Below are 26,145 nucleotides of genomic sequence, written 5' to 3' on the forward strand. Positions count from 1 at the left end.
CACACACACACACACACACACACACACACTTACAAGAGGAGAAATTGAAAAAAAATCTGGTGAATAGTACAGCTGAAACAGAAATTTCCAACTCAGTCAATCTGGCAATTCTCCCCTGCAGTCCTCGTCATCCCCCAGCAACAGAAGCCCAAAACCTTGCAGCCCAGCTAACATTCTACAAACATCCTTCGCCCTTTAGATGTTCTCGGAGCTGATGCTCTGACTCTCCTCCTGCAGCTGGGAGGCTGTGGTGTCTCCAGGTGAAGCCACATTTAAGTAGCCGATCTCAGAAGGCTGAGAGGGGGATAAGCACAAGGAGGAGTCTTGGCTTTCAGCTCCTCCTGCAGGCTTCGTGTCTTGCGTGGCCTTCGGGGGGGTGAGCGAGTCTGGCGGTTCTCGTGATGGGAAGCTGAAAACAAATTTCCTCTCTTCCGTCATTCTGCAAACTCTACCCGACCCTCCACCATCTGCACAGCCCCAGCGTCCCTCCCAGCATCCCTGGGGCCAGCGCAGGGATAAAGCTCCAATACTCTTCCACCAGCCAAGGAGCTGATGGCCCCCACCCACCCCAGCACCCCCCCAGACCGTCCATCACCCTCCACAGCACCCCAAGCTGCCACCAAGCCTGCCGCGCGCACAGACCAGAGTCGCAGAGTGCCTCTGCCTTCCCCTTGCTCCTCTGGGCACAGATCACGGTGCTCCTGGCGTACACCAGTGGAGGAGGAGCTGGGGCTCCCTCCTGAGCACAGCCTGGGATGTGGGTCACCACGCCAGGCAGCCGTGGCCCTCTGAGTCTCAGCACCTCTGGTGTGAAGATGTTCCTACAAAACCACCGGGCACCAGAAGGATTTCTAAACCCACAGCGTTCCTCCACATATTTTGAAGATTTTACTTTGCCATCCCAGTACTTTCAGAGTCTTTTTTATACCATTTTCCCTATAAATTGACCAAAACAAGGAGAAAGACAGACCCTTGGAGGTGAAAGCACAGGGTGGCGCAGCCAAAGTTCTCAACCTCTCCCTCACCACATGCAGAGAGGCAATCCCTGCCTCCTCCGTTTACCCCACGCTACCTGGTACGGGCAGATGGCAACACCTTACTCTGGAGTTGGCCTTCAGAGAAGTTAACGCTCTTCAAGCTCTGGAAGGAGGAACAGATCGCAAAGGAGGAGGTGCGTGTCAGACCCCAAATTTCCACCTAGTCTTGGTCTTTACAGTTCCCCCAGCTCCACTGACAGTTCCCCCATGAACTCCAGCCCCACTCAGGTACTAATCACTGGTTTGTCCCCTGGGTCTGAATTTAAACTAAAAACCCCACCTCACTAGCCCAGGTGAAACAAACAGAAAGAAATAAACCAGAGGGGAACACACAATCAGTTCTTTCTGCCAGGCCCCAAACAGCACTTTCACCCTTAATAGCTCATTTCCAACCAAACTGCGTTCCCTCCAAATTTCAAAATGCACCAACAAACTTCCAAATCCACCTGTTTTATTTGAGGAGTTGTCAGAACACAATCTTGGGCTTTCCTGGATTTTTCTTCATTTCTTCCCCCAAAGTTCTTCATAAACTTGGTCAATCCCAACCCGAGTGTTTGGGGAAGGCAGATCTCCATTCAGTTCAGTTTAGTCGACATTATCCGTCAGCTTGGTCTCACCTGTTTTGGCTGAAAGAAGTAACTTTCCCAACCACACCGCTCTGTGTTACTTCTCCTAATTTTAAAGCTGACTTAAAACTAAGGTCTTTTGACAACTCTTGAAACCGCCAAAGAGCCAAAGTGAAATTTCTGTCCTTGTGAAAAAGGATCTCCTCAGACAGCGGCTCGGGGGTGGAGCAGTGTGCCAAGGGCACTGAGCTGCAGCTCCCCAGAGTCCCCCCTCACCCCTAAAGCCGTCGCACTCTGGGTGTTTGCTGCCCCTTTCCATCCCAACCCCAGGATCGATTCAGCTCTTCTCCGGCACCCTCAGCTGCAGCTACAAACACCACACCACGCTCGCAGGAGACATCAGCTCCTGCAGCCCGTCTGCTGAGCCCGAGCCCTCTCAGAGTCTCACCTCCGTGTTGGGAGCGTGGATGCCCCTCAGCGTGGTCGGTGTGGTGGGCACGTGGCCGGGGAGCTGGAGTTTGCTCTCCTGCAGCCGCACGTTCTCCTCATCCACGATCTTCGCTCTGAGCACGTTGCACATACAAAGCACAAGTTATTTTCCTTCCAGCCACGCTACGTTCTCAGAGGAGCATTTTCCTTTTCAACCACAGACCCTTTGTCCTCTACAGCCTTTAGCTGTACACGGAGGGCTATGATGGGGAAAGGGGCTAATTACATCCCACAGCAATTAAAATCCTCAGGACTCATAACTGGGGAACAGTTCAGCCTTTCCTCTGGATTTCTTAAGAGAAACAAGAGAAAACTGGAGAAGAGCTGGGAGGGGGCAGGCTTCCAGCAGAAGGTGACAGTCCCCCTGTGCTCTGCACTGTTGAGGCCACACCTGGAGGGTTGTGTCCAGGTTTGGGCACCTCAATCCGAGAGAGATCTGGTGGGGCTGGAGCGAGGGCAGAGGAGGGCAACGAGGCTGGGGAAGGGCCGGGAGAATCAATCCTGTGAGGAGCCAGTGAAGGAGCTGGGAGTGTTCAGTGTGAGGAGGAGGAGGCTGAGGGGAGCCCTCATCCCTCTCTGCAGCTCCTGACAGGACATTGCAGAGAGGTTGGTGCTGGGCTCTTCCCACAGGGAATTAGTGACAGAGCAAGAGTGAACGGCTTGAAACTGTGACAGGGGAGGGTCAGACTGGACATGAGGGAAAAATGTTTCACAAAAGAGCGGTCAGAGAGTGGAACAGACTGCCCAGGGAGGGGGTGGAGTCCCCATCCCTGGGTGTGTTTAAGGGCCGTTGGGATGAGCTGTTGGGGGATGTGGGGTAGGGGAGAAATTTGTAGAGTCAGGTTGAGGGTTGGACTCGATGATCCCAAGGTGTGGGAAATCCACTCATTTTTCAACCTGAATGATTCTGCGATTCTGTATAGGCATCATTACGTGCATACCTGCTCTGTAGGGTGGCAATTGTAGCCCAGTTGCTCCAAGGGGTTTCTTCCTGATCATTTATCTTCTGGAGGAGCCGCCTTCTTTCCTGGAGTAATTTCTCATTCTCAGCAGTGATCTGTGCAATCAGCACCTTCCCCTGAACAGTGTTGCAGAAGGAAATAACAACCAGCTGTTACACTTCACTCTTCCCTGTCCTCTGTAAACCTTAGAGCACTTTACCAAAGGGGTCACCACCAAGCATGTGCACTCCTAGAAGTGATAATGCTGTTTGATGTAACATACTCCAACAAGAGGCTTTTGAGTCAATTTCCAGGAGTAATATTTCTGAGGCAAAAGACGGTGGAGCTCAGTTTCTGAATGGGATTATGAGGATGCAAGTTCCCCTGAGGGTAAACTTGAGCCAGGAATTTCCTTTCGGTTTTTTTTTTTTGTTCCTACAAGGATGGGCTGGAGCCCCTTGGCACTGCCAGCTGTTTCCCAGGGCAGTGTCCGTCCTGCGCAGGGAGCAGGAGCAGCACATCAGGCAGAGCTCTCCTGGTTCTTTTAACAGCACAATCCCATTACATGCAAACCAGCTGTTCCTAAACCTCATTTCCTTTTTTCCCTAAACGTCACTTTTTGGAAGACACACAGCAGCCTGCTCCCCTGCGTTCCCTCAGGGGAGAAGTTCTTGATATGTTCTCTCACCTTTTCCACTTGGAGCTTTGACTCGCTGAGCTCATTTTCAAGCTGTTTAATTCTGCTGTCCCTTTGTTTCACCTCGTGGATGAAGGTCTCCTTGGCTCTGCGGATCTTGTCTTTGTGGCGGAGCTGCATTTCGTTGTATTTCCTGAGGAGGCAGAGGCAGAGACAAATACCAGGCTGCGAAATGCTTTTGTGTTCTGGGTCAAGATCAAGGCAGGAGATGTCCTGTATTTATTCAGGCTCTTCAAAGCCTGAACTGGGACGCAGCAACTTTTGGCTGCACAGCTAAAGGCAGAGTGAGCAAACTGACTTTCCAGACTGTGTCTTTCACTGATCAGCTTGGGGGCTTTTTTGTTGCAAAGGTTACACCATTAAGTGTCAACCAAATGGAAACTGACTGAGGGAAAAGACCCAAAGCATTCCCAAAACTGACTCCCAGCTTGACAAATCCTTGTGCTCGCCCCTCTTAGCTCTTTATACCAAACAGGGTTATAAACTCACTGAAACTGGAAGTAGCACAGAAAGCCTAAGTTATTTATTTGGGTGGGGATATGGGTGGTTAAGGGGAAGTACTTGTATATGGGGGAAAAAAAAGGCTGAAAAAGAAGAATCCTAAACAACAAGGGGCAGGCAAACAGGTTGCAGAAAGAACTATTTCAGTGGGTACTTCTCAGAGCTGCAACACTGGGGTTAAATATTTGTCTCTACTGAGACTGGTGATTGTTGCTAGTCCCCTCAAACTTGTCCCATTTAGGCAGTGTTCTTCTTTATTTATATCCAGTTTGGATAGAAGGAAAAACAATGTCAAAAGAAAAAAAAAAGATTAATCTTTACCATATAAGGGATATTTGCCCATGCTTGCTTAAAACTCATGACAAAAAGGCTACCGTGCTTCAAATTAGATCAAAAATGCCCTGGGGAGAAATGAGCAGCTCTGTGAAGCATCTCTGGCAATGCCAGACCCTAAAGAGCAGCCCCCCTCAACAGGCACCCCCTTGTTCTCTATGCTGCCTCCGGCTTCTAAGAACACGTCAGCAGACAGGCGATGCAGAATGCACACAGGGGTGTCAAGTTAAGGCAGAACTCTCTCTGCTAAATCCTTCAACAGGAGAGGCCAGAAAGGCTACGGAACAGTCAAATCCAATGTCACTGTCAGTCATATAAACAGCAATTCCTGGGTGGGTTTTTGTGTGTCTACACATCCCCTTCTGCTTCAGTCATTACCTGACACACAGATCTTTCTGGTTCAGGAGACGGACTCCTTCCTCATAAAGGGCTTTGTTTTCCTCCTTCAGCAGTGAAAGTTGCTCCGAAAGCTTCTGATACTCCTTCTGACACTGGAGATGCTGGAAAACATCTGGGTTTTATTTGTGTGTATGTGTCTACAGCTGTAGGGTTCCTTCTGCCTCAATTCAGTCTGGTCTCCAAAGCTTCTCATAAATCCCAGTGGTCCTCAGTAGAGATAATATCCACCCATTCTGCCTTCTCCCCTTAAAGAGGGGTTCCGCGTGCTGATTGTGGGGCTCTGGGCTTCAACAGGGCAGAGGAAAATAATGCATCCTCCAAGGCAGCAGACTCTGCCAAGATTTTCCTGCAAAAAGCTCTATGTTCTGCAAGAAAAGGGGACAGCCTCTTCCCCTCTACCTTCAAGTCCTCTTTCACTGCCCTCGGAGCTGCATCCCCAGGAAACCCATGTGAGATGGGATGGTGCTTTTCCAACCCTCACCCCAAAAATGCCATTGAATGACTCGAGCGTGTCCAGAGAAGGGCAACGGAGCTGGGGCAGGGTCTGGAGCACAGGTCTGCTGGGGAGCGGCTGGGGGAACTGGGGGGATTCAGTCTGGAGAAGAGGAGGCTGAGGGGAGACCTCCTGGCCCTCTGCAACTCCCTGCCAGGAGGGGGCAGAGAGGGGGGATGAGTCTCTGGAGCCAAGGCCCCAGCGCCAGGCCCCGAGGGAATGGCCTCAAGCTGCCCAGGGCAGGGTCAGGCTGGCTCTGAGGAAGGATTTCTGTGCAGAAGGGGCTGTTGGGCGTTGGAATGGGCTGCCCAGGGCAGGGGGGGAGTCCCCGGGATCCCTGGAGGGGTTGAAGAGTCGGGCTGAGCCAGCGCTGAGGGATCTGGTGGAGTTGGGAACGGTCAGGGTGAGGGTCATGGTTGGACTGGAGGAGCTTCAAGGGCTTTTCCAACCCAGATGATTCTGTGATTCCTCCAGCTCCTGTCAAAATCAGTGGGATCTGCAAGGGCTCAGCACCTGGCTGGATCTGACCCTGTTTCTGCAGTTTCCACATACAGATTTCACACCCAGATGGTCCCATCTTCGCCTAGAGCTCAGTAGTCTGCTCTGGCATCAGCCACCCGCACAGCATCCCCTGGGGTGATGAGGACTCACCCATGCCACAGCTCACCTCGCTCAGGTCAGTTTTCTTCTCATCTTCTAGGACGTGCAGAGTCTTGGCCTGCAGCTCCACGTGCATCTTGGCCAGCGACGCCTCTGTCTCCTGCGACTGCCGGAGCTGCTGCCGCAGCTCCTCCAGCTGCTGCTCCAGGAGCTTCCTAAAAGCAAGATGGTGTCAGTGAGACACTGATGTGGAGGCCAGCCCATGATGTGCTGCTGTGACTTCAAGGCTGGCTGTGATCTAAAACCAAAATCACACTGCTCTGCACTTGCCCTGGGCAACATTGAGTGACCACTGTCTTTTCTCAGACAGTGGAACAGGCTGCCCAGGGAGGGGGGAGTCCCCATCCCTGGGTGTGTTTAAGGGCTGTTGGGATGAGCTGTGGGGGGATGTGGGGTAGGGGAGAACTTTGTAGAGTGGGGCTGAGGGTTGGACTTGATGATCCTGAGGATCTTTTCCAACCTGAATGATTCTGTGATTCTGTTAAATCACTACATGCTCATTGTCCCTGTGTCCCAGTGGCACAAGAAAGGGTGCACAATGTCTCTGGGACCATCAATCCCAGATGCACAAGAAAGGGGCCTGCTGGCATCTGGAGGGTAAACAAATCACTGGGCTGGCAGGAGGGGCCACGCACCTTCCAAGGCAGCAGAAGCCTCCAAAAATCTTTCAAAGAGGGGATCCAGACCTCTGGCAGGTCAAAAGGAGGGATAGGAGGTAAAACCAGTGGTGCAGCAACTCCTTGAAGCCACCTAGAGCCAGGCATGGAGCTGCAGAAGGTAGCTGTAGACTGGCACAGCAATATTTGCCGGCACACATGGACCCTCCATGCACAGCACAGGCCTTACCCAGCCCTGGATACCTTTTCAGCAGCTCCTCATTAAGTTCTTGCTGCACACGAGCTTCATTTTCTCGGGCCTCCTTTAATTCCTCCTCCAGGAGTTTCTTGTCTGAAACACGGGCCTCTGCCAGCAGGAGCTGGTGTTGTGAATCTTTTAGCTTTTGCTGGAGTTTTGAAATCTTGGATTAAAATTGGACACAGATTAAACTTTCTGGATTTATAGGCCAGTATCTGAATCCAAGGGATTGAGATCCCTTTGATCCATCAGTATCTGGGTCATGGGAATGAAATATTTGCTTGCTTCTACTCAGAAGTACTTCTGTGTGTCTTTGTGTCAAAGTCTATTAAAAGTAAAACCTTTCCAACAGCCACCAGATTTTGGGTCAGACACTGCATTATCAATTAACAACAAACCCTTTTGCGCCTGATTTGATCCTGCACACTTCAAAACTGAATCCAATAATTAGTGCAGCCCCTCACAGTGCCATGGAAAACACAAACTTTCCCCATTTAGCAGATAGCAAACAGCAGCAAATCTCCTCAGCAGGAACATGATCAGGTCTCCCTGCACCTGCCAGCCCTACTACCAGTATTTTCAGAGATACTGAGCTTTAGAGACAGGAGCTGAGCCATCAGATTTGGCTTCTACTGTCTTGATTATGCTTCCACTAATAGCAGACATTTTTTCTAAAATACTTTGCCAAGTGATCTTAAAACAGACTAGCAAAATAGTCTTCAAGGAACCAGTTCACGAGCTGCTAGTGCTTGATTTTTCTGAACTACAGCTGCACAAACCTGCTAAAAACATACCTCCCGTTAACTTAGCTCACACTGATGAGTTACCTTTTTTTGTGCTTCGCATACTTTGGATTTCTCCTGTGCAAGTTTCTCTTGCAGGCTGCTCTGCAATTTATCAGCCTGGGAGCACTTCAGGAGCTCTTGTTCAAGTTCTTTGACCTTCTGCTGGCTTTTTTCCCACTGCGCTGAGAGAGAGGAGCATGTTTCATTTGTGTCTGAGAGTTTTGCCTGGGTTTGCTTCAGCTCAGCTTTGACCTGAGTTTCAAAAGAAGAAATCGAGTTTGCACTTCAGCATGTATCATCTAAAACATCTTTATTAGGAAAGGGGCAACAGGATTACCAGAGAGTGAACAAGAATAAAAGAGAAATAGAGGGAGCAAGTACACTGTGTTTTATTTGGAGGTGGTGCAATTTCCATGGAGCTGAGGCAGAGAACGCTTGAGACCCCAGTTCTGTACAGTCAGCCAGTGAGGTCCAGTCTGTTGAAATCAGCACCTCAGACCTCCCACAGCTTGTAAAATTATGTGATGCTCGTTCCAAGCACTTCTACCTGCTCGTGGTTCCTACCTTGGTGCACTCCTGTTGGAGCAAGAGGTTTTGCTTTTGTAAGTCAATGTTCTTCTCCCTTTCGTATCTCAGCTCCCTCTCGGCTGAGCTGCACAAGTTCTGAACTCGACGCAAGTTCTGTCGCAGTTGCTGCATTTTTTCCTCCTGCTGCTGGAATCTCTCATTGAATAGAGTCTGTACAAACAGCAAAACGACAAAGGTTATATGGAAATTAATTTCAAGGAAAGATACTGTTAATTAAGGTAGGAGTATACCAGTAGCATTTAAGCGTAGTTAAGTAGGAAGATAGGTAGAGCCAGGCAAGCATTTCTTCTGCCCCCACACTATATCCTGCTCCCTACCCTGTCCATCCCCTCAGAGAAGCCAATACGACTCTCGAGGTTGAGGGAGAAGATGCAATAACCTGGATGAGAGAATAAATCCCTATTAAAACCTGACCTGTCAAGGTGGTCACAGACAGTCTGTGAAGGCTTTCAGAAGGTAACTGAGCTCTTTGGTTCACCCACCTTCTTGCAAGTACCTTGTACACAGACTAAAAGCTCTTCCCACCTTTGGTGTATCAAAACCTTTTTTCCCAGCATCGCTTTTGGCCACCTGTAGATCTGCCCTCCACTCTGCGTCTTCACCCTCTGTTCTTGGGACCGGATGAAAGCCACTGAAGATCAAGCTTCCCTTCTCAGATAAATCCCCTGACAAAATCCCAAGCTGGGAAGTCTTGAGCCAGCACTGCGGGATCTGGCAATGTCATTTGTCCTCAACACCAGTTAGGTTTGGGGTTTTTTTTTTCCCCACCTGCTTCTATCAGGAGGCTTTTCAGCATTCCCTCTAAACCTTGTGTCTTGGTCTGCTCTGAAGGTACACGTTTGCTGCTTCTTGGTGTCAGCACAACTCTGATCCTCCCCCTTCCACTCCCTCTCCTGCCTACAGGCCACTCTGTCCTCCCTTCTCTTCCAAACTCTTGCATTTAATCCTTGCTCCTCCTCAGACTCCCCATCCTGGATCCCTTCATAATTTCTTCCCTTTTTGGCAGGGCTAGCTGCTCTTCCCTTTCTTTTTTAGATCACATGGTGAGAAAGGTGAACAAATTGCATTTAAAACACAGCTAAACATAGTGACAAAGAGGGGTCTTTCCTGCCAGTAGAGCAGTCGGAGAGCAGCAGCTGAGACACGGGCACGCGGCTGCAGCAGAACCCAGCTGTTTCAAGGGGTTCAAGCACTGGAGTGCAGGAGCAGAAAATCCCAAGGAAGAGCAGGGAAGAACAACTGCCTACAGCAAGAGCAAGGCTGTTGTGGGAATACCCAGGCAGCTCTGTGTCTCACACTTCAACAGGGAGCTGAGAAAGAGCTCCAAAAAGGTTTAAAACAGCACTGAAGGACTGTGTAACTTTTTTCTTTCGTGTGCACTAAGGGGGTTGTTTAGGGTATCCAAACTCCCACTACATCCAAAAACACAACAGGAGACGATGACATTCACACTTTCCAAACATTTTCCCCAAGGAAATCAGTCAGCCTCATCTCCCCACTGTGTGCTACCACCTACAGGACCAGCTTCCAGTCCACTTTAATTAGGTTTTGACACAAAATTAGTGAAAAAAAAAAAAAAAGTACAGTGCAGATGGCAAAGCTGCCCATACCTGTTGAACACTCTCATCTAAACTGCCTGCAGAGCTCTGCGACGTTAGAAACCTGTTCTCTCTTTGTGCCATGGCTTGATTTACCCTCAAAGTCTCCCTGAGCGTGCTGTCGCCCTGGTCCCGGGTAGTCAGGATATCTTGTTTTAGCTGGGCAATTTCTTCCAGTAACAACCGTTTTTCTTCGTTGCTCTCTTTCAGCTGCTTTTCTAGCTTCTCTCTCTTCTTGTTGCTTTCTAGTAATTGAGAACTTGAAGAAGAAATAGGAAAGGAGAGATATAACTATACATATCCAAGGGAAACCACCCTCGGAAGGGGAAAAACTTGGGATATGAGAGTCCAGTGAAACACTCAAGGCAACACTCAAGCATCTCAGGAGGCTCCAAAGGGGATTTAATCCTGGGTTTAAGCAGTTCTGGGCAAGGGTCAGTCTTCCCTGGACACTGGCCCACAAAAAAAAAAGTGTCCAAAGGGTGAGCTCTCAGTTGTTCATGAGTAGGTTATTAACTGTTAGCTAAGGAAACACTCACACTCACAGCACAGCAGCCCTCGCACAACACCTCGCTGTGTGGAAGTACGGGCTCAGATCTCCCAGGCAAGCTGTCCAACTGATTTCAATCCAAACTATATGTCCTTACAAGCTAACCTACCTGTCTTATCCTAATTTTACTTTATCTCAGTACCTAGTTATCCAGGTAACTGAGCTGACTCTAACTATATTGGATTTAACCCAAGCTTTTACTTACTAATGAGAGCCTGAGCATAGATGCTCCAACTCCAAATTTGTATTGATCTGCTGAAAAAAGGGAGTCAGGGGACCTGTAAGAGGTTTATTTACAACCCTGATGCTTGCTGACACCTGCCCTCCAAGGACAACTGAAATCCACAGCAGGATGTGTATCAGCAGCTGCTGGAAGCACTTAGCCCCAGGGAGCCCAGGCCCACGATGGGAGCTTTCTGCAACTGCATTAGTCTAAATAATGCCTCACCCCAAGAGAAGCAGCCTCTTTCCTAAGGACAGCACTCATTTATGCCGTTCAGAATCTGGAACAGCTGCAGAAAAGGTTTACTCCTGACTGATCATGATGTCACTAAGGGAAATGCTTATTCACCAAAATCTCTACAGAGAGATGATTACCTGATAAGGAAGACACAAAGCTGCTGTGCCCATTTTTGCCAGAAACAGCACTATGGGGATTTATAAAAGACAAAATATTAGTCAGCAAAGATAAGGAGCAGAAAGTACCACAGGCTGTGTTAAGGTTTACCAGAGCACTTCTTGTTCATCCCTCAAGTTTTTGACCTGTTCTTCCAAAATTACTATTTTAGTCATCTGTTCTTCATATGTCTTTTCATCTGTACATAGATCTTCATGTTTCTGCTCGACTTTGTTAATCTGTTCTTTTTCTTGTAGGAGTTCAGAGACCTGTAAGGTCAGAAAACACCACAACTTTGATTGTCTTTGGTTTCATGGAAACCTTTTGAGTAGTATAAGGCAATCTGGGAACTCCATCAAGACATGGCTTCTGATTCTGCAGCTACAATGAAGAAGTCCTCTTTTCTGCACAGGACGTAGCTGTGTGTAAACTACTATCACATCACATTTCTTTATTTGATTTCGTTCTTCTGTTGCTCATCTGCAGTTCTCAGCACTTCATATCATGTGCTGTATCTCTTAAAAAAACTAACAACTCCTGGGAAAACAGGGAGAATACAAGGTGGGTATTCAGCTGTCGCACATGGAGAGCATCCTCCATCCAAGTCAACCCAAAACAACTTTCTGCAGATGGCTGCTCTCCGCTTTCAATGTCTCCTAAACCCTTAACACCAAGCAATGGCAGACCCAAAACCTGAGATGTGAAGAGAAGATACCAAGAAAATAAAATGGGCAAGAAAGGAAGGCACAAGGAGTGCATAAGGACACAGAAATGCCCAGACTGGCTCAGGACCAGAATCTGCCTGGTCTAATATCTCCTGCTAAGCAGAGGTGAACCAAAATCCTTCAAATTAAAATACTATTCAGCCCACTAAGCACTAGCAACTTTTTTGATTCCTAAAGCTTTTTAATCCATAGCTCTTCCTGACTGTATGCTAGTACTAATATTTCAGTTCCAGGTGTTCTTATCTACACCAAGATGAATTTACAAACATTTGAGCAACATACACCACCAGCTTCTGTCTGTGTCAGACACCAGAACAACAGGGATTTCTTTACACTCCTCACCTTCGTATCTAACAAAGCACTATCTTTTTGTAGTGTCTCATGGGATACATTAATTAGATCCCTGCTTGCTGATGTTCTTTGGAGATTCAGGAAGCTATTACAATGGCTTGTAAGCTCTGATTTTGAGTCGGGCAACCCCTGGCGAGGAAACAACAGGAGTTAGTGGATGTAATACACCCCAAACTACAAGCTCAGAAAAAGCTTTCTCCTCTCAAATGTCCGAAAACCTCTTGAAAACAAGGAGAGTTCCCAAAAAATGCAACGAGCTCTTCACATCATAGCACATCATTAAATTCACAAAACCAAAAATACTATCCAATTTACTCACTCATTCTAGGTGTTAGACATCCTGACAAACACTGAACCACCTCAAATCTTGACCTCCAGTGTGTAACTCCCAGGAGAACTCAATGATTTCATACCAAGCTAACTTCCAATACTTTGTTGGTAAATGATTCGTCCCCATACAGCTGCTCTATCAAAAGGGAATGAACCCATCTGATCCTTTGATCGGAAAATAGTCCTTTGCTTAGGCAAAACCACCAGGCCACCAGTGGCTGAATTACAACCAAGCTTACAGGGATGTAGGATTTTGATTAAAAGGTCCCTGGATCATGAGTAGATTGAACTGTTGGGATACAAAAGTTAAAGAGTGACGACTCCTGTTTTCCCCACCATCCCTCAAATCAGAGAATTCCTTTTCACGTGCATATTCACAGACTGACCTAGCCCCTTCCTAAACCACCATCAGCAAGGCTTGATCTGCATCCCAAGCTTTTACACTGTGGAGCTGTTGCTTAACAGCACTCCAAAAGTTCTGTCCTCTAGATGCCACTGTTCCTCCAGTCAGACTCTTGTGTATGTGCAGTTGTGCCAACAGTTCAGGACATTCATTGTTTTTTACTTACGTTCGATGAAATTATGTGACTCACAGCTGGTTTAAGGCCTCTCAGAGTGCTAAAAAATTAGTTTTGTAACAGATGGAACCCCCTCATCTGCCTGATCCAGGCCACACATCTGAAGCTCTCCTATATTTTTAGCCTCATTTTCAGCCCCTCTCCTGCCTACACCAGCCCTTGTGCAATTGTGCTGTCACATGCTGTCTCTCTTCTACGGCTCAACTGGAAGACGAGAGCACCAGCAACAATCCCAGCAGAGATAAACCCCCCAGAAGTCTATCCAGCAGTTAAATTCCTTCAGCCAAAGTGGACTGAGGTCCCTGGGGCACATAACAAAAAGCAGCGCTGGGATCCCAGCAAGCTGCTTGCGTAGACTTCTCTGACTTTTACATCTTCTGACTTCTTAACATGCCATATTCTGGTTACGAATACTATTGATATTAAAGAGGACCCACGTTAAACAGATTCAGAATTAGCCAGATGATCAACCTCAGAAAAGCAATCGCTGTTAACGGGTAACCATGCTGTTGCTCTGCAGGAAGGTCTTGGCTCAAATCTACAAGCACCCTGCCATGTCGTGACATGGAGAGACAAAGGCTCATGATCACATGTAACTCTGCAGTAAATACCCAAGTCTGAAAACTTTCACTCTGTTCTCTAGAGAAGAGGGCTTTGGCTACAAAGTTGGAATTACTGTTTTGTTGTTAGATTCACTGAAAGGAAAAATAAGTTACAGTCAGAAACAGTTCTATTAAAGCAGATGGATTTAAAACCATCTGCCAAAGAAGCTTTGAAATGGGCTGGACTAGAGAAATGCATCAACAGAAGTCAAGCCATGCACTTGGGGAGCAACTGGGGATGTTTTATGGAGTTACCCAAAGGCAAATGTCTCCTGCAGGGAATCCCACTGCAGGAGCTCTACGTACCTGGCTGCTCAATACCTTCTCAGCCTTCAGATCTTCTCGTAACAGTTCAAGCTCAGATGCAAGTTGCTTTCTCCATTCTCTCCGCTCTCCCAGATGACTTCCCAACTTTTCTATCGTTTCCTGACAGCTTTCCAACATCTAGAACAAGGAAAAATAAGAGTTACTTCTACAGAATCATTTATTCTAGCAAAAGAGAAACAAATTGAAGAAAATGTGTCTTGTAGAAAGGACAGGAAAACTAGAAAAAGGGTTCCTGCACCTTATACTCAGGGCTGGCAGGACATCGCTGAAGGCCTGAAGCCTCCACCTGACCCAAGATGCTTGGGACCTTGGGAAGGCCCTCTTCCACATGTAATAAGTAATAAATTGACAGCAAAGCCAGCCCCAAACCAGCTGGGAAATGGCCTTTAAATGCACCTATTCAGGTTTCACTAAGCCCTAAGCAAGAATCAAGCACTTTTATACATGTAAACCACCCCTACCAGGGAGTCAACAAGCTCTTCAGCTTGCAGTGCTGAAGGCAAGACAATCTCATGAGAGAGGTGAGTTATCACAGAATCACAGAATCATTCATGCTGGAAAAGACCCTCGGGATCATCGAGTCCAACCCTCAGCCCGACTCCACAAAGCTCTCCCCTACCCCCATTCCCCCACTGCTCATCCAAACGGCCCTTAAACACACCCAGGGATGGGGACTGCACCCCTCCCTGGGCAGCCTGTTCCACTGTCCGACCAGTGGAGATCATACCAGCATGTCAGCTGCTTCCCACCAAAGACATCCATCTGTCTTGCACAAGCTGATGGGCTATAAATTCGCAGAAGATGGTGACAAAAAGCATTCACAGAAGATGCTCATTTATTATGTTTCTAAACAAAATGATCTCTTTCCCAAGGAAAAACCTCTTACCTCTTGCATCTCTTGGGCTCCAGACGATGATTGCTCTTCCCCACTCATCTCAGTTTTGTTCTTCTGCACTTCAAGTAACTCTGTTTCTAAACTTGTGATCTTAACATAGAGAAACCACAAGTTAAAACCAAACCAGTACTCACAACTAGTACTAAATGCACAACTACTACTAAATTGCTCCTTGTGCTGCTATTAAAGAATAAGCCCCATGTTTGGAAGCAAGGAGTAGGAGGAGATGTGGACAGCCGCCAGCGTGGGCTAGCTCCAGCTCATCTTTCATCCTGCAGCTTCAAAGGCTGAAGAAGAAGCCATCCAAGGCCAAGTCAGAAAATGAAAGAACCCTGCTCCACAAAAGGGGAGAAACGACCCACACACATAGTGAAAATTCAGGGCCTCCACAGCATGTGGGCCTTCTACATGCTCTCCCAACATGGAGGACCCCACGAGACCCTGATTTATACAACAGGCCAGCCTCCTGTCCCATGCTGTTGCAGTGCCCACTCCCCCACAGCTCACCTCATTCAAGCAGATGTTTGACCTGGTCACCCAGGACTTGTCCTGGTCCCTCCACTACACAAAGGAGGTTTTATCTTCCCCCGCAAGGCTCTGAGGACTCTTGACCTGCATCAGCAAAACACTGACCTCTGTGCTTCTCCCAGCAGGCAAGAGTTTGTCTGGACAAGTGCTCACTCTACATTTGCACCATCTTCCCCTGAGGCATCTGCCCTTGTGAGGGATCTCACAGAATCATCTGGGTTGGAAAAGCCCTCGAAGCTCCTCCAGTCCAACCGTGAACCTCCCCCTGACCGTTCCCAACTCCCTCAGATCCCTCAGCGCTGGGTCAGCCCGACTCTTAACCCCTCCAGGGATCCCGGGGACTCCCCCCCTGCCCTGGGCAGCCCATTCCAACGCCCAACAGCCCCTTCTGCACAGAAATCCTTCCTCAGAGCCAGCCTGACCCTGCCCTGGGCAGCCTGAGGCCATTCCCTCGGGGCCTGGTGCTGGCTCCTTGGCTCCAGAGACTCATCCCCCCTCTCTGCCCCCTCCTGGCAGGGAGTTGCCGAGGGCCAGGAGGTCTCCCCTCAGCCTCCTCTTCTCCAGACTGAACCCCCCCAGTTCCCTCAGCCGCTCCCCAGCAGACCTGTGCTCCAGACCCTGCCCCAGCTCCGTTGCCCTTCTCTGGCCACGCTCGAGTCATTCAATGGCATTTTTGGGGTGAGGGGCCCAAAACTGAACTCATCGAGGGGCGGCCTCACCAGTGCCCAGCAGAGGGGTAAGATCCCTTCCCTGTCCCTGCTGGCCACGCTACTGCTGATGCACCATGGCTGTGCTTTTGTATAAATCAGGGTTTATTCAACACTAAAATGTTTCCCGTTTTCTCACTCAAGTAGAATAAATACAACTCTCCACAAATCAAACAAGATGTGTTTCTAGTTTGGAGAAATCCTTTCTTTGTTCAGTGTGGTGTTAAACAGATCCCTGGGATTGCCGCTTCGGGGGATGCAGGGTGAATGCAGTGCGGAGCACTGAGTAGCTGAGGAGATGCAAGGCCTGGCGGCTGGCATGAGCTCAACAGCTGCTGTAGCTGAAAGAGAGACAGAAAAGAGGCACATGGGGCAGTGGGGGAGCGACGGGCAGATTGTGGGATGGAAGAGGAGGTGGGTTAAGCCTCAGCTAAGTCCAGCGCGTGCTCAGATGGAGGGCTGCAGAGCTGCACCCTTCATCTCCAGGGGGGCTTTTGGGTGTGTTGGAGGTCCCTGAGGGAAGGACTGCTCACAGGCAGGTGTGCCTGAGCCTGGAGAAAACAGCACTGCTGGGTGTTTGCCAGGCTGCCCCATGTGAGGAGGACTTGGAAGTCTTCTCTGATTTGGCACACTTACAAAAATCTTGGCTGATTAGGCCACTGACTCGGAACGCGGACGCCAGGATACAATGTGAGTATTGTTCTGTTGTTGGCAAAGGACTTACATGCACAACTTCAATGCTTAAAAGTTAAAGTCTTGGAGGAAAAATAAGCAAAATGATGGAAATGTATAGCTGGGTATCCACTTCATAACCAAAGGTTGGCTGGGGGTAGGGAGGTGTATTTTGCCTTTGAGATGCCTTCCAGAGCTCCAGAGTCTTGTTGAACCCCAAACTCTCATCTAGTCTTGCAAGAAGAGGGGGGTTTATCACCCTCTAGCTTTTCTGTAAGAGGCCTGATTGTTTCACTGCACCGATTTGCTTTTAACACCTAGGTTGGGTAGCATCATTTGTCTTAAAAACCAGTATCACATCTGTTAGAATAGTTCCCTGCTAGGAGACTTAAGAGATACACCTTGTGCCTGAAGCCCGTGGGAGAAAGCAAAGTTTCTGAGCTTTGACATGCTGCTTTGTAACCACTTTAAACAGACTGGGATTGGCAGAGACTTGGTGCTTTGGCTTCCCCTTGGAAAGGAATGACAACTGATCTGTGAATAAGTGCAAAGAAGGGAGGGTGAGAAAGGCATAAGGCATCTTATGTGCTTCACCACAGGCTCATCTGTATGAGTGGAGCGATGGATGTTGCATGTATGAGCACAGTGTGTGCTGTGTGCAGAGGAAGCTGGACTTCATCTGCAACAGACTTTTATCTGCTTCCACTGTCCCTGCTCGCTTTGTGGCTTTGTTCAGTGAAATCCCAGCTCAGGCAGCTGGGGAGGCCAGTTTGCTACTTTTAGAAATCAAAAAACCAGCACAAACTTTCTTCAGAGAGTAAGGAGATTGAAGGAAAGGCTGCTGAGCACTGTGCTGGCAGGAGGCAGAGCAGAGAGGCTGTGAGTGCTGAGATTGGATTTTGCAAAAGGGTCTGCAGGAACCACGATGGAGAGGAGAAGCTGGATTGCTCCTGACCCCCTTAAGGCCTTTAAAATTGTTCCCATGAGATTGGTGTTGGCTGCCCCTCAATGAGTGGGTTCAGATTTGGGCCCCTCACCCCAAAAAGGCCATTGAATGACTCGAGCGTGTCCAGAGAAGGGCAACGGAGCTGGGGCAGGGTCTGGAGCACAGGTCTGCTGGGGAGCGGCTGAGGGAACTGGGGGGGTTCAGTCTGGAGAAGAGGAGGCTGAGGGGAGACCTCCTGGCCCTCTGCAACTCCCTGCCAGGAGGGGGCAGAGAGGGGGGATGAGTCTCTGGAGCCAAGGAACAAGGTGTATGGACATGTGTGAGCACTGCTCGCTCCTGACTGAAAACCCATGTGCTCCCTTCCTCCTCACCTCAGAAATCCAAGGTCCTCAAGGGACACTACACACTGGTCCTGCTGTCCAGCAATCCAGGACCACTTCAGAGAGCATCCTAACCACAGACAGAGGGGAGAAGGTGACTCAGCCCAGGGAAGAGAAGAGCTTTTGGGCAGGCAGCAGGACTCCAGCCAAAGGAAAGACCTCCTCAGCCAGCCTTTTTGGGCTGAAGCCAACCTACCCATCTAGCCATACCAACTTCTGGCTTCCTCTCTTCTCTCTGGCTATAAATTCTTCAGCTGCCTTGTCTGTAAGGGGTCACATGCCCTGGTAGTAATGCTGCACAAACGCTGCAAATAGTATTTTCCCTGGGGACAAGCAGTGACAAACCAGTCCCCTAAATGCAGGTGCTCCTCACTGAGCAACCTGCAGAGTGATCGAGAGTTCATCCAGTAATTTGTGGCTAAAGACCACACCAACAAAGGCAGCATCAGGCTGAGAAGCCTCAGCAGTAACTTAATCCGTGCTTAAAATGTGGATGGAGATGGCTCTGAAGGTCTCATAAGGAAATCTCTAATATTGCCACGGTTCTGGTAAACCAGATAATCAACATGGTGCTTTGTGTCTGCCAGTTCCCAGGGGTTCCCTGATTGTCACATACAAATAAGTGGAAACAACAATGACTTTCCATCAACCTCCTAAAGTGAAAGGATGATCTGAGTGGTCTTGTCCTTTAACAGGAAAAGATCCAGATTGCCCCGGGTTGAGGGTGCCCAAGATCAAGTAGGACACAAGTTAGGAAGAAACTGGTGAGGTCACATCTTGATCAAGATTGAGCAGAGCTTCTCCAGATGAATTAGCTCATTGCAGCTCTTCAAAAAAAGTGTCCAGCCATGCCTGCCCCATTCAACAGCAGATGCTGCAGCAAGAGATAACTGGTGATGAGAGAAACTCACTGTCCCCTCCAATTTGTTATTTTCAGCAGGGATGTCCCCAGGCAGTCTGGATCTTGGCCCCACACACCCAGAAGTGCCTCAGTGTTTGCCGCATGGGCTGGCAAGTCTCAGATGCCGTGCTTGGGGAAAAGCCAAAAGCACGATCTTTTGCCACCAGCATGCTTAACTAGTGACCTTTCCTGGGATCACGGAGCATCAGTGTCCCACACTGACCATTTTAACCTGTTGGACAGGGCTCGAGAGAGGTAAGGGATTCAAGTCAAAGTCTAGACTTCTGTCATGGCTGCCAGGTTAAGGGACAACCCCTGGGCTTCAGGAAAACCTCTTGCCTCTCTTCTGAGCCTCAAGAGGACTTGGGTATTCCTGGAACTTGATCTTCAGCAGGAACCACAGGCATAAGCAACAACCACCCAACATGGAAAAGCAGTTCCTGCAGGAGACCAACACTGAAGTCCATCAGGAGCACTGATGCCATCTAGAACAGCTTCTCAGGGGAAATCAGAGATTCTAAGCTATAAAAGCTTCAGAAGAAAACTCCAGAGAAAAGACATAACTTGAATTTGAAACAAAAAGGCTTTGCTTCAGTTCAACCAAGAAACTGAAGGGTGCAGAGCCCACACGTACAGAAAAGGAAGGGAGCATCACCTGACCTCACTCCTGGGGATGCAGGAGGTCATTAGCCAGTTAACTGCTTGCCCAAGCACCAGGGAGGGGGAACAGGAGCTGCAAAAGACAATGCTGCTGTGACACTGGGGGAATCTGCACCTCTAAGCAAGCATCATTTACTCACTGCTGGAATTTTCCCCTTCTTTCCCGAAACCGGCAGATTTTGCTAGTTGCATTTCTTGTCAAACTAAACAAAGCAGCATGCAGGTTTAGGTCAAACATCGTTTTATTTTACTAATCAATATGCAGAGAGAAAAGTAGCTAGAATTCAACAAAACCAAACCGTATTTCTTCCATTCCTTACTTACTTTCCGGTGAAGTCCCTCCACCTCACTCTCAAACTGGTCCTTCTCCTGCTTGGTTTGGAGCTGTGTCTCTCCCAGAATTGATTCCAGCTCTTCATTGCGCTCAACCAAATCCTCGTGTTCCTGCTCCAGTTTTTGCAGCCTGTGAAGAAGCTGCAAGTTGTGGCCCTCGATGTTTTCAATCACCTCTCGGCACCTACACACCAGAGACCAACATCACCCAGGCTGCAACTGCTACATAAATGTATCAACACACATCCAAACCGCTTACTGCTGGCAAGAAAGAGCCAGTGTGTTTGTGAAATACTTGTCCTGCTAATTTCACATCTCACATCCAGCATGACCTGTGCCTGCTCTTATTTAGGTGATGATTTAGTGATTAATTAGTGGTAACAGGCTCTATCCAAGTAACAATGGAGTTCTGGGGAGAAAACCAGTCAGGCACAAGGATGCTAACAGCAGAGAGGCAATGGCAAACTTAGCTGCTTGAGATGGGGGAACAGACTTGGGCATTTGAAGGGAAAAAAGAATCAGAGGGATGGGATCAGATCCCCTTTCCTCCATAAACCTGCTAGAAGAGGCAAGGCAGTTTCCTGAGCAGGCCACAGGAGAACAAAGCTTTGACTTCCCTTAAAAATCCCGGTTTACACATTTAAGTTTGAAAGCCAAGTGTTTTGGTACACCCCTGGACAGCAACCAAATCCAGAGGAATCTTCCCAGCAGCAAAACAGTTTCAAAACCAACACTTTTGTCTGCAGAGAACCACAAAAGCCCAACCCTATTCTCTTGGGAAAGCAACAAACTGGAGAAAGTTGTCAGAAAACAGCCCACATTCTTGATACCAAGGGCTACAGACCCACTCGGGACTGCATTACCCCCAAACCTTATGATCTGGGAGCAGAGGAACAAAGTTAGTATCAGAGTCATCTAAAGAATCCAATACTTAAATCCATTCTGCAAGACAGAATACCAGCAACCAGAGCACCAGACAAGACAGTGAAAATAAAACAGATGAAGGATTTCTACACTGCTCACCTTTTATGAAGCATTTCACTACCCTGATATCTGTCGCCTTGATCGGAGCCAGCTTTGCCTGAAACACAGACTCCTTCAATACTCCCTTCATCCTTTGTGCCCTGTGTCTCAAAAGAAAATGAAAAGTTAGCACATAACGATGACTGAAATCTTAGCACAACGTGATTCCAAAGCTACCAGAGTCTCTTGCAAACAAACAAAACAACCAGAAAACATGAGCTACATCAGCTGCTCCACCTGCATTAGATAATCCACCACCCACAGGAGCAAAACTCCCCCCATGACCTATAATAATACAAAGGCACTAGTGGGTATTAGATTACACTAACAGACATACTCTACATATTCACAGAAACATTTCAGTTGGAAAAGATCTTGAAGGTCACCTAGTCCAACCATCAACCTCACACTGACAGTTCTCAGCTACACCACATTCGTCATACCCAGCATAAACCCTACGTCACACCTGCACAGGAAGCACACACGTGTACGTGGAAAGGAAAAGAGAAGCATTTCTGCACCACAAGCTGTGTGTCTTTTTATGGCAGAGGGCTGGAATTCAGAGTGGGGATTTTTGCTCAGTTTGCTTTCTTGAATGGTAAACAAAAAGCCCTTGAAAATACCTGCAGTGAGGATGCTGCAACTTCTTCAGTCTCAGCTGGTGCAGGCAAGGGAAGTCCTTGCTGCTCACTCTTCTGATACTCACAGATCTCCTCCTTGAGCTGTTCAACCTTCAAAAGGAAAACACTTATTTTCGGTGAATGTTCATCTTGCTGTCTTAGAGAATTGATATTCCTTTCAAATTTGCTGTAGATAAACTGCAGATTTATTAATATTAACCACTCAGCTTGAGATCACGTGGCTGCTCCAGCTAGGTGGCCTCAGACTCACAGAATCATTCATGCTGGAAAAGCCCCTCGGGATCATCGAGTCCAACCCTCAGCCTGACTCTACAAAGTTCTCCCCTACCCCACATCCCCCCACAGCTCATCCCAACGGCCCTTAAACACACCCAGGGATGGGGACTCCACTCCTCCCTGGGCAGCCTGTTCCACTCTCTGACCACTCTTTCTGGGAAACATTTTTTCCTCATGTCCAGTCTGACCCTCCCCTGCTGCAGTTTAAAGTTGTTCCCTCTTGCTCTGTCACTAATTCCCTGTGAGAAGAGACCAGCAAAGAAGAGACTCCTGAGAGAGGTAAAAAGCAGTAAAAGGGGTAAGCAATTTTTCTTCATTTATTTCAATTACTGGTCACGCACATGCTGTATAACCCTTTTTCTGAACAGAATTGAGTGCAGAAGGGTAGACAGATTACCACCACTATTTCTGAGGCCACCTTTTAGTCTTTGCTGTTACTGGTAGGATCAATATAATATTATTTTTAGCAGGTAACAGTTCACACAGTCACTTGCACACTCACTCTTGGCTACTCGAGCAATAGCTGCGAGGCCAACCCCGGCCACTTGCTTGGCAGCACAGGGTTGTCGTGCGGTGGATTCTGAATGGGTGTTCCCAAGTCCTGCAGACAGCGCTCCCCCTGTCAGATGCAGATCTAATCCTGCGCTCTTCAAGTGTGCCCAGCAGCACACATTTGTCATCTGTCCCTCAGGCAGTCGATGGCAGGGACCTTGCACGTGTTCAGTGGACCACTGAGAGTCCCAGGTTCACCATTTTTTGCAGATTTTACAGCACTGTTAGTCTCTGGAGCTATCAGCCCTTGCAGAGGTTTCACACACCAACTTCTCAGCCTGCATTTCTCCTTTCTTCAGCCTCCACCCACACCCAGAAGCACCTGCAGAGCCCACTCACACAGACACCGGGTCCTGCACACTCCACCCAGGGGAGCGCAGGGCAGGGATGAGGCCGGTCTCCCCCAGGGCACCCACCCAGAGCCAAGTGGCCAGCCTGCCCCCCCTTACTGGCAGGAAAAGAGACTTCAGGATGCAGAACTTCTGTGGCTCATAATAAAGTACACTTTCAGCTTCTAAAAATAAAAAACCTTCTGTGCCAACAGTTAAACTTCATTCCTAAAGAATAAAGGTTTTTAGCTTAACAACATCATTGGTTGGAAATGATCTCTGGCTACCTTTCTTTTCTGTACAGAGAAAAAAAATACCTTACATGTATCTCTATTTTTGTGCATATATATTTCTTTTTTTATATATTTAAAAATAAAATATATATACATACAGGTGTATGTACACATAGTGACTGAATGAAGTCATGTCCTAAAGCAAAGAAAATGTTATTTGCAGTAAAAAAAAAAAAAGTTAACCAATGAATGCAAACAAAATTACACAGTATTTTTTTGTAGACCCAGAAACAGACTGTCCTATAAATAAATACAAGGTTTGAGATTACAGACATGCTTAGATGCTGTGCTAAGGAAGAGCCAGCAGCTTTTTAAAATGTAAGGAACAGAACTACATACCAAAACTTTTAAATCCTCAAATGTGAATAAATTATATTCAAGAATGTAAGTCTTCAATATTATTGTAAAGAGATGGACATGATATTCTCAGAGATACTTATATTAAGTTAAAAATACTCATTTTAATCCAAGAGACCCACAAGACAGCTGCTGGGATGGCAGAAGTAATTACCGACTGCTGGCAACCAATCAAAGTCTGCTCAAGGACTGACACAAAGAGTTTGAGAGTTAAGAACAGAAAGAGATTTTCTGCCAAATGACACATTTTAATGGGAAACGGACTGTTACATTCATTCACTATTGACCATCTCAGTAAAAAACTATCTTGTTGATAAGGACTATAGAATCCAAAATTTATTACAACAAATGTTTAACTAACAGTAATGCATTTACTAGTAATGTAAGTAATTCCCTTGAAGCTCACACAAAATGAAAAGGACTAAGTTTATCTTCTACTGAGCAAATCAACATAGCCACATTAAAAAGCCGAAGATGCTGAGAGGTATCAAAACATGAACATAAATTTTAGTTTTTTAAATAGCTAGTACTGGGGCTTAGACTGAACTTATTTGCTGTCTGTAATAACAGTCCCCAAGAAAAGGTAGGAATGTAGCTTCCTGTGTTTACCTACTTGATTTTGTGCAAACATTGGCTAGTAACAGAAAGCATCGAGCTGATCCCGTACACTGGGCACAGGAAAACATGTATCTCGGGGCCCTACACCCCATTCTCACTTGGAGCATGCACAGCCCCTCCATGCTCAGCGAAGCATCAAACTTGTCCTGCACCAAAGGATGCTACAAGAGCTGAATTTTTTTCAGGGCTGCAGTAACAGCAGCTTCTTTAAAACACTCTTTGCATATTTATTCTGCCTGTTTCACAAAGTTTATTACTCCATGAGCCATGAAACATCAGAAGCACAACTCTGGAAAGACTTGCTATAGAAAAGTGAGGGAGGAGACGCAGGATGGGTTAAGGAATAGGGCTGAGGGTCAGGAGCCAGTCCAGGATTGTGGGACATGCAGAGGCTCAGTTGAACAGGAGCCAGCAGTGTGCCCGGGTGGCCAAGAGAGCCAACGGCATCCTGGCTTGTATCAGCAATAGTGTGACCAGCAGGAGCAGGGAGGTGACAGTCCCCCTGTGCTCTGCACTGGTGAGGCCACACCTGGAGGGTTGTGTCCAGTTCTGGGCACCTCAATCCAAGAGAGATCTGGAGGGGCTGGAGCGAGGGCAGAGGAGGGCAACGAGGCTGGGGAAGGGCCTGGAGAATCAATCCTGTGAGAAGCCAGTGAAGGAGCTGGGAGTGTTCAGTGTGAGGAGGAGGAGGCTGAGGGGAGACCTCATCCCTCTCTGCAGCTCCTGACAGGACATTGCAGAGAGGTTGGTGCTGGGCTCTTCCCACAGGGAATTAGTGACAGAACAAGGGGGAACGGCTTGAAACTGCAACAGGGGAGGGTCAGACTGGACATGAGGGAAAAATGTTTCCCAGAAAGAGTGGTCAGAGAGTGGAATAGGCTGCCCAGGGAGGGGGGGAGTCCCCATCCCTGAGTGTGTTTAAGGGCCGTTTGGATGAGCTGTGGGGGGATGTGGGGTAGGGGAGAACTTTGTAGAGTCAGGCTGAGGGTTGGACTCGATGATCCCGAGGGGCTTTTCCAACCTGAATGATTCAGTCATTCTGTGAGACTCGTGGTGCTGTGGCAGAGCAGGAGATCCAGCAGCCGCAGGTGGGCACTCACCAGATCAAGGAACGCTTTTCGTTCCAAGTCGAGCGTTTGGACCCGTGCTCGCAGCGTCAGAATTTCCTTGTCCAGCCTGCTGTTGTGCTCCATGGCTTTCTGCAGCTCAGTCCTGTCTGTACAGAACAGAAAAAAAGGGTCAGTAACACCAGTTTGGCCCTTGACCAAGCTCAGAGGGGGGCTATCACAAGGAAGATTTCTGGAATTGACTTGTCCTTACACACAGGCACGTGAGTGCAAGAGCCCAGAGGGAGCTCCCCGCACATACAGGAACACGCTCTCTTTCCCCCATCACAGAGTTTTATCTTTCTGGAGATCCAGGTTCAACAGCAGTGCTGTGTTTATTATAGGAGTCTCTCCAAAGCTATTCCAGGGATTCAGTTCACCTCCAGATCATGGAAAATGCCTCACCTCAGATATTTAGGCATGGGCTTCACACCCAACTACAGCAAGCTTTGAAAAACCCAAACAGCCATATTGCTTATTTTTATCATAAAACCCATCATTTGCTACAAGCAGAAACACAATCACAGTTAATGTATCAGTGCTGTGCTAGCATTAATATTTATGAAGTGGCGAGTACAGTAAAAATTATGGTTGCATACCAACCCTTCCAGTCTGAATCAATAAACCTGTGCAACCATCACACCAGTTAAAGCAGAGTATCTGGTATTTCAAGTGTAAGAAACAGGGAAAGATGTCTGTGTTAGGAGCACACTGTCAGAAACGTGTCTGGGAATACACCAGCATCCTACTAAAGCCAGTGAGAAGACAGTTTTCCTTACAGAAGAGGTGAACGAAGATTCTTCCCCTTCCAGCTGAACGCTGGGCACAGGAAATTTCAGCTTAAATTTGACTTTTATTCAGACAAAAATAAAAATATATCTTCTTTCTTGGTCCCAAGCGGGGGGGG

At 47.9% G+C, this 26,145-nt stretch overlaps 1 protein-coding gene across 10 annotated transcripts in view; it reads right to left on the bottom strand.

The window, feature by feature from the left end:
• Window positions 1-6: 6 nt before the first annotated feature.
• CCDC30 (coiled-coil domain containing 30) overlaps window positions 7-26,145 on the bottom strand; it is a 41,041-nt gene continuing 14,902 nt past the window's right edge. For 4 of the 10 annotated variants that reach the window (XM_026862667.1, XM_026862664.1, XM_026862671.1 and 1 more), the window contains 19 exons: window positions 25,233-25,348; window positions 21,690-21,797; window positions 21,067-21,167; window positions 20,035-20,227; window positions 14,908-15,006; window positions 14,001-14,138; window positions 12,176-12,313; window positions 11,220-11,377; window positions 9,955-10,201; window positions 8,321-8,494; window positions 7,799-8,008; window positions 6,977-7,134; window positions 6,124-6,271; window positions 4,943-5,064; window positions 3,722-3,863; window positions 3,034-3,170; window positions 2,052-2,166; window positions 1,073-1,140; window positions 7-409 (listed from right to left, as the gene is read on the bottom strand). In XM_026862667.1, coding sequence (XP_026718468.1) covers window positions 196-409; window positions 1,073-1,140; window positions 2,052-2,166; window positions 3,034-3,170; window positions 3,722-3,863; window positions 4,943-5,064; window positions 6,124-6,271; window positions 6,977-7,134; window positions 7,799-8,008; window positions 8,321-8,494; window positions 9,955-10,201; window positions 11,220-11,377; window positions 12,176-12,313; window positions 14,001-14,138; window positions 14,908-15,006; window positions 20,035-20,227; window positions 21,067-21,167; window positions 21,690-21,797; window positions 25,233-25,348 — 2,786 coding nt within the window. In that variant the 3' untranslated portion in view covers window positions 7-195. Of the gene's footprint in view, window positions 410-1,072; window positions 1,141-2,051; window positions 2,293-3,033; window positions 3,171-3,721; window positions 3,864-4,942; window positions 5,065-6,123; window positions 6,272-6,976; window positions 7,135-7,798; window positions 8,009-8,320; window positions 8,495-8,826; window positions 8,830-9,954; window positions 10,202-11,219; window positions 11,381-12,175; window positions 12,314-14,000; window positions 14,139-14,907; window positions 15,007-20,034; window positions 20,228-21,066; window positions 21,168-21,689; window positions 21,798-25,232; window positions 25,349-26,145 lie in introns of those variants that run through there. The other 6 variants (XM_026862666.1, XM_026862669.1, XM_026862668.1 and 3 more) reach the window with 6 other exon arrangements.

The sequence above is a fragment of the Athene cunicularia genome, assembly GCF_003259725.1.
Source record: "Athene cunicularia isolate RWA chromosome 21 unlocalized genomic scaffold, athCun1 chr21_part1, whole genome shotgun sequence".
Lineage (NCBI taxonomy): Eukaryota > Metazoa > Chordata > Aves > Strigiformes > Strigidae > Athene > Athene cunicularia.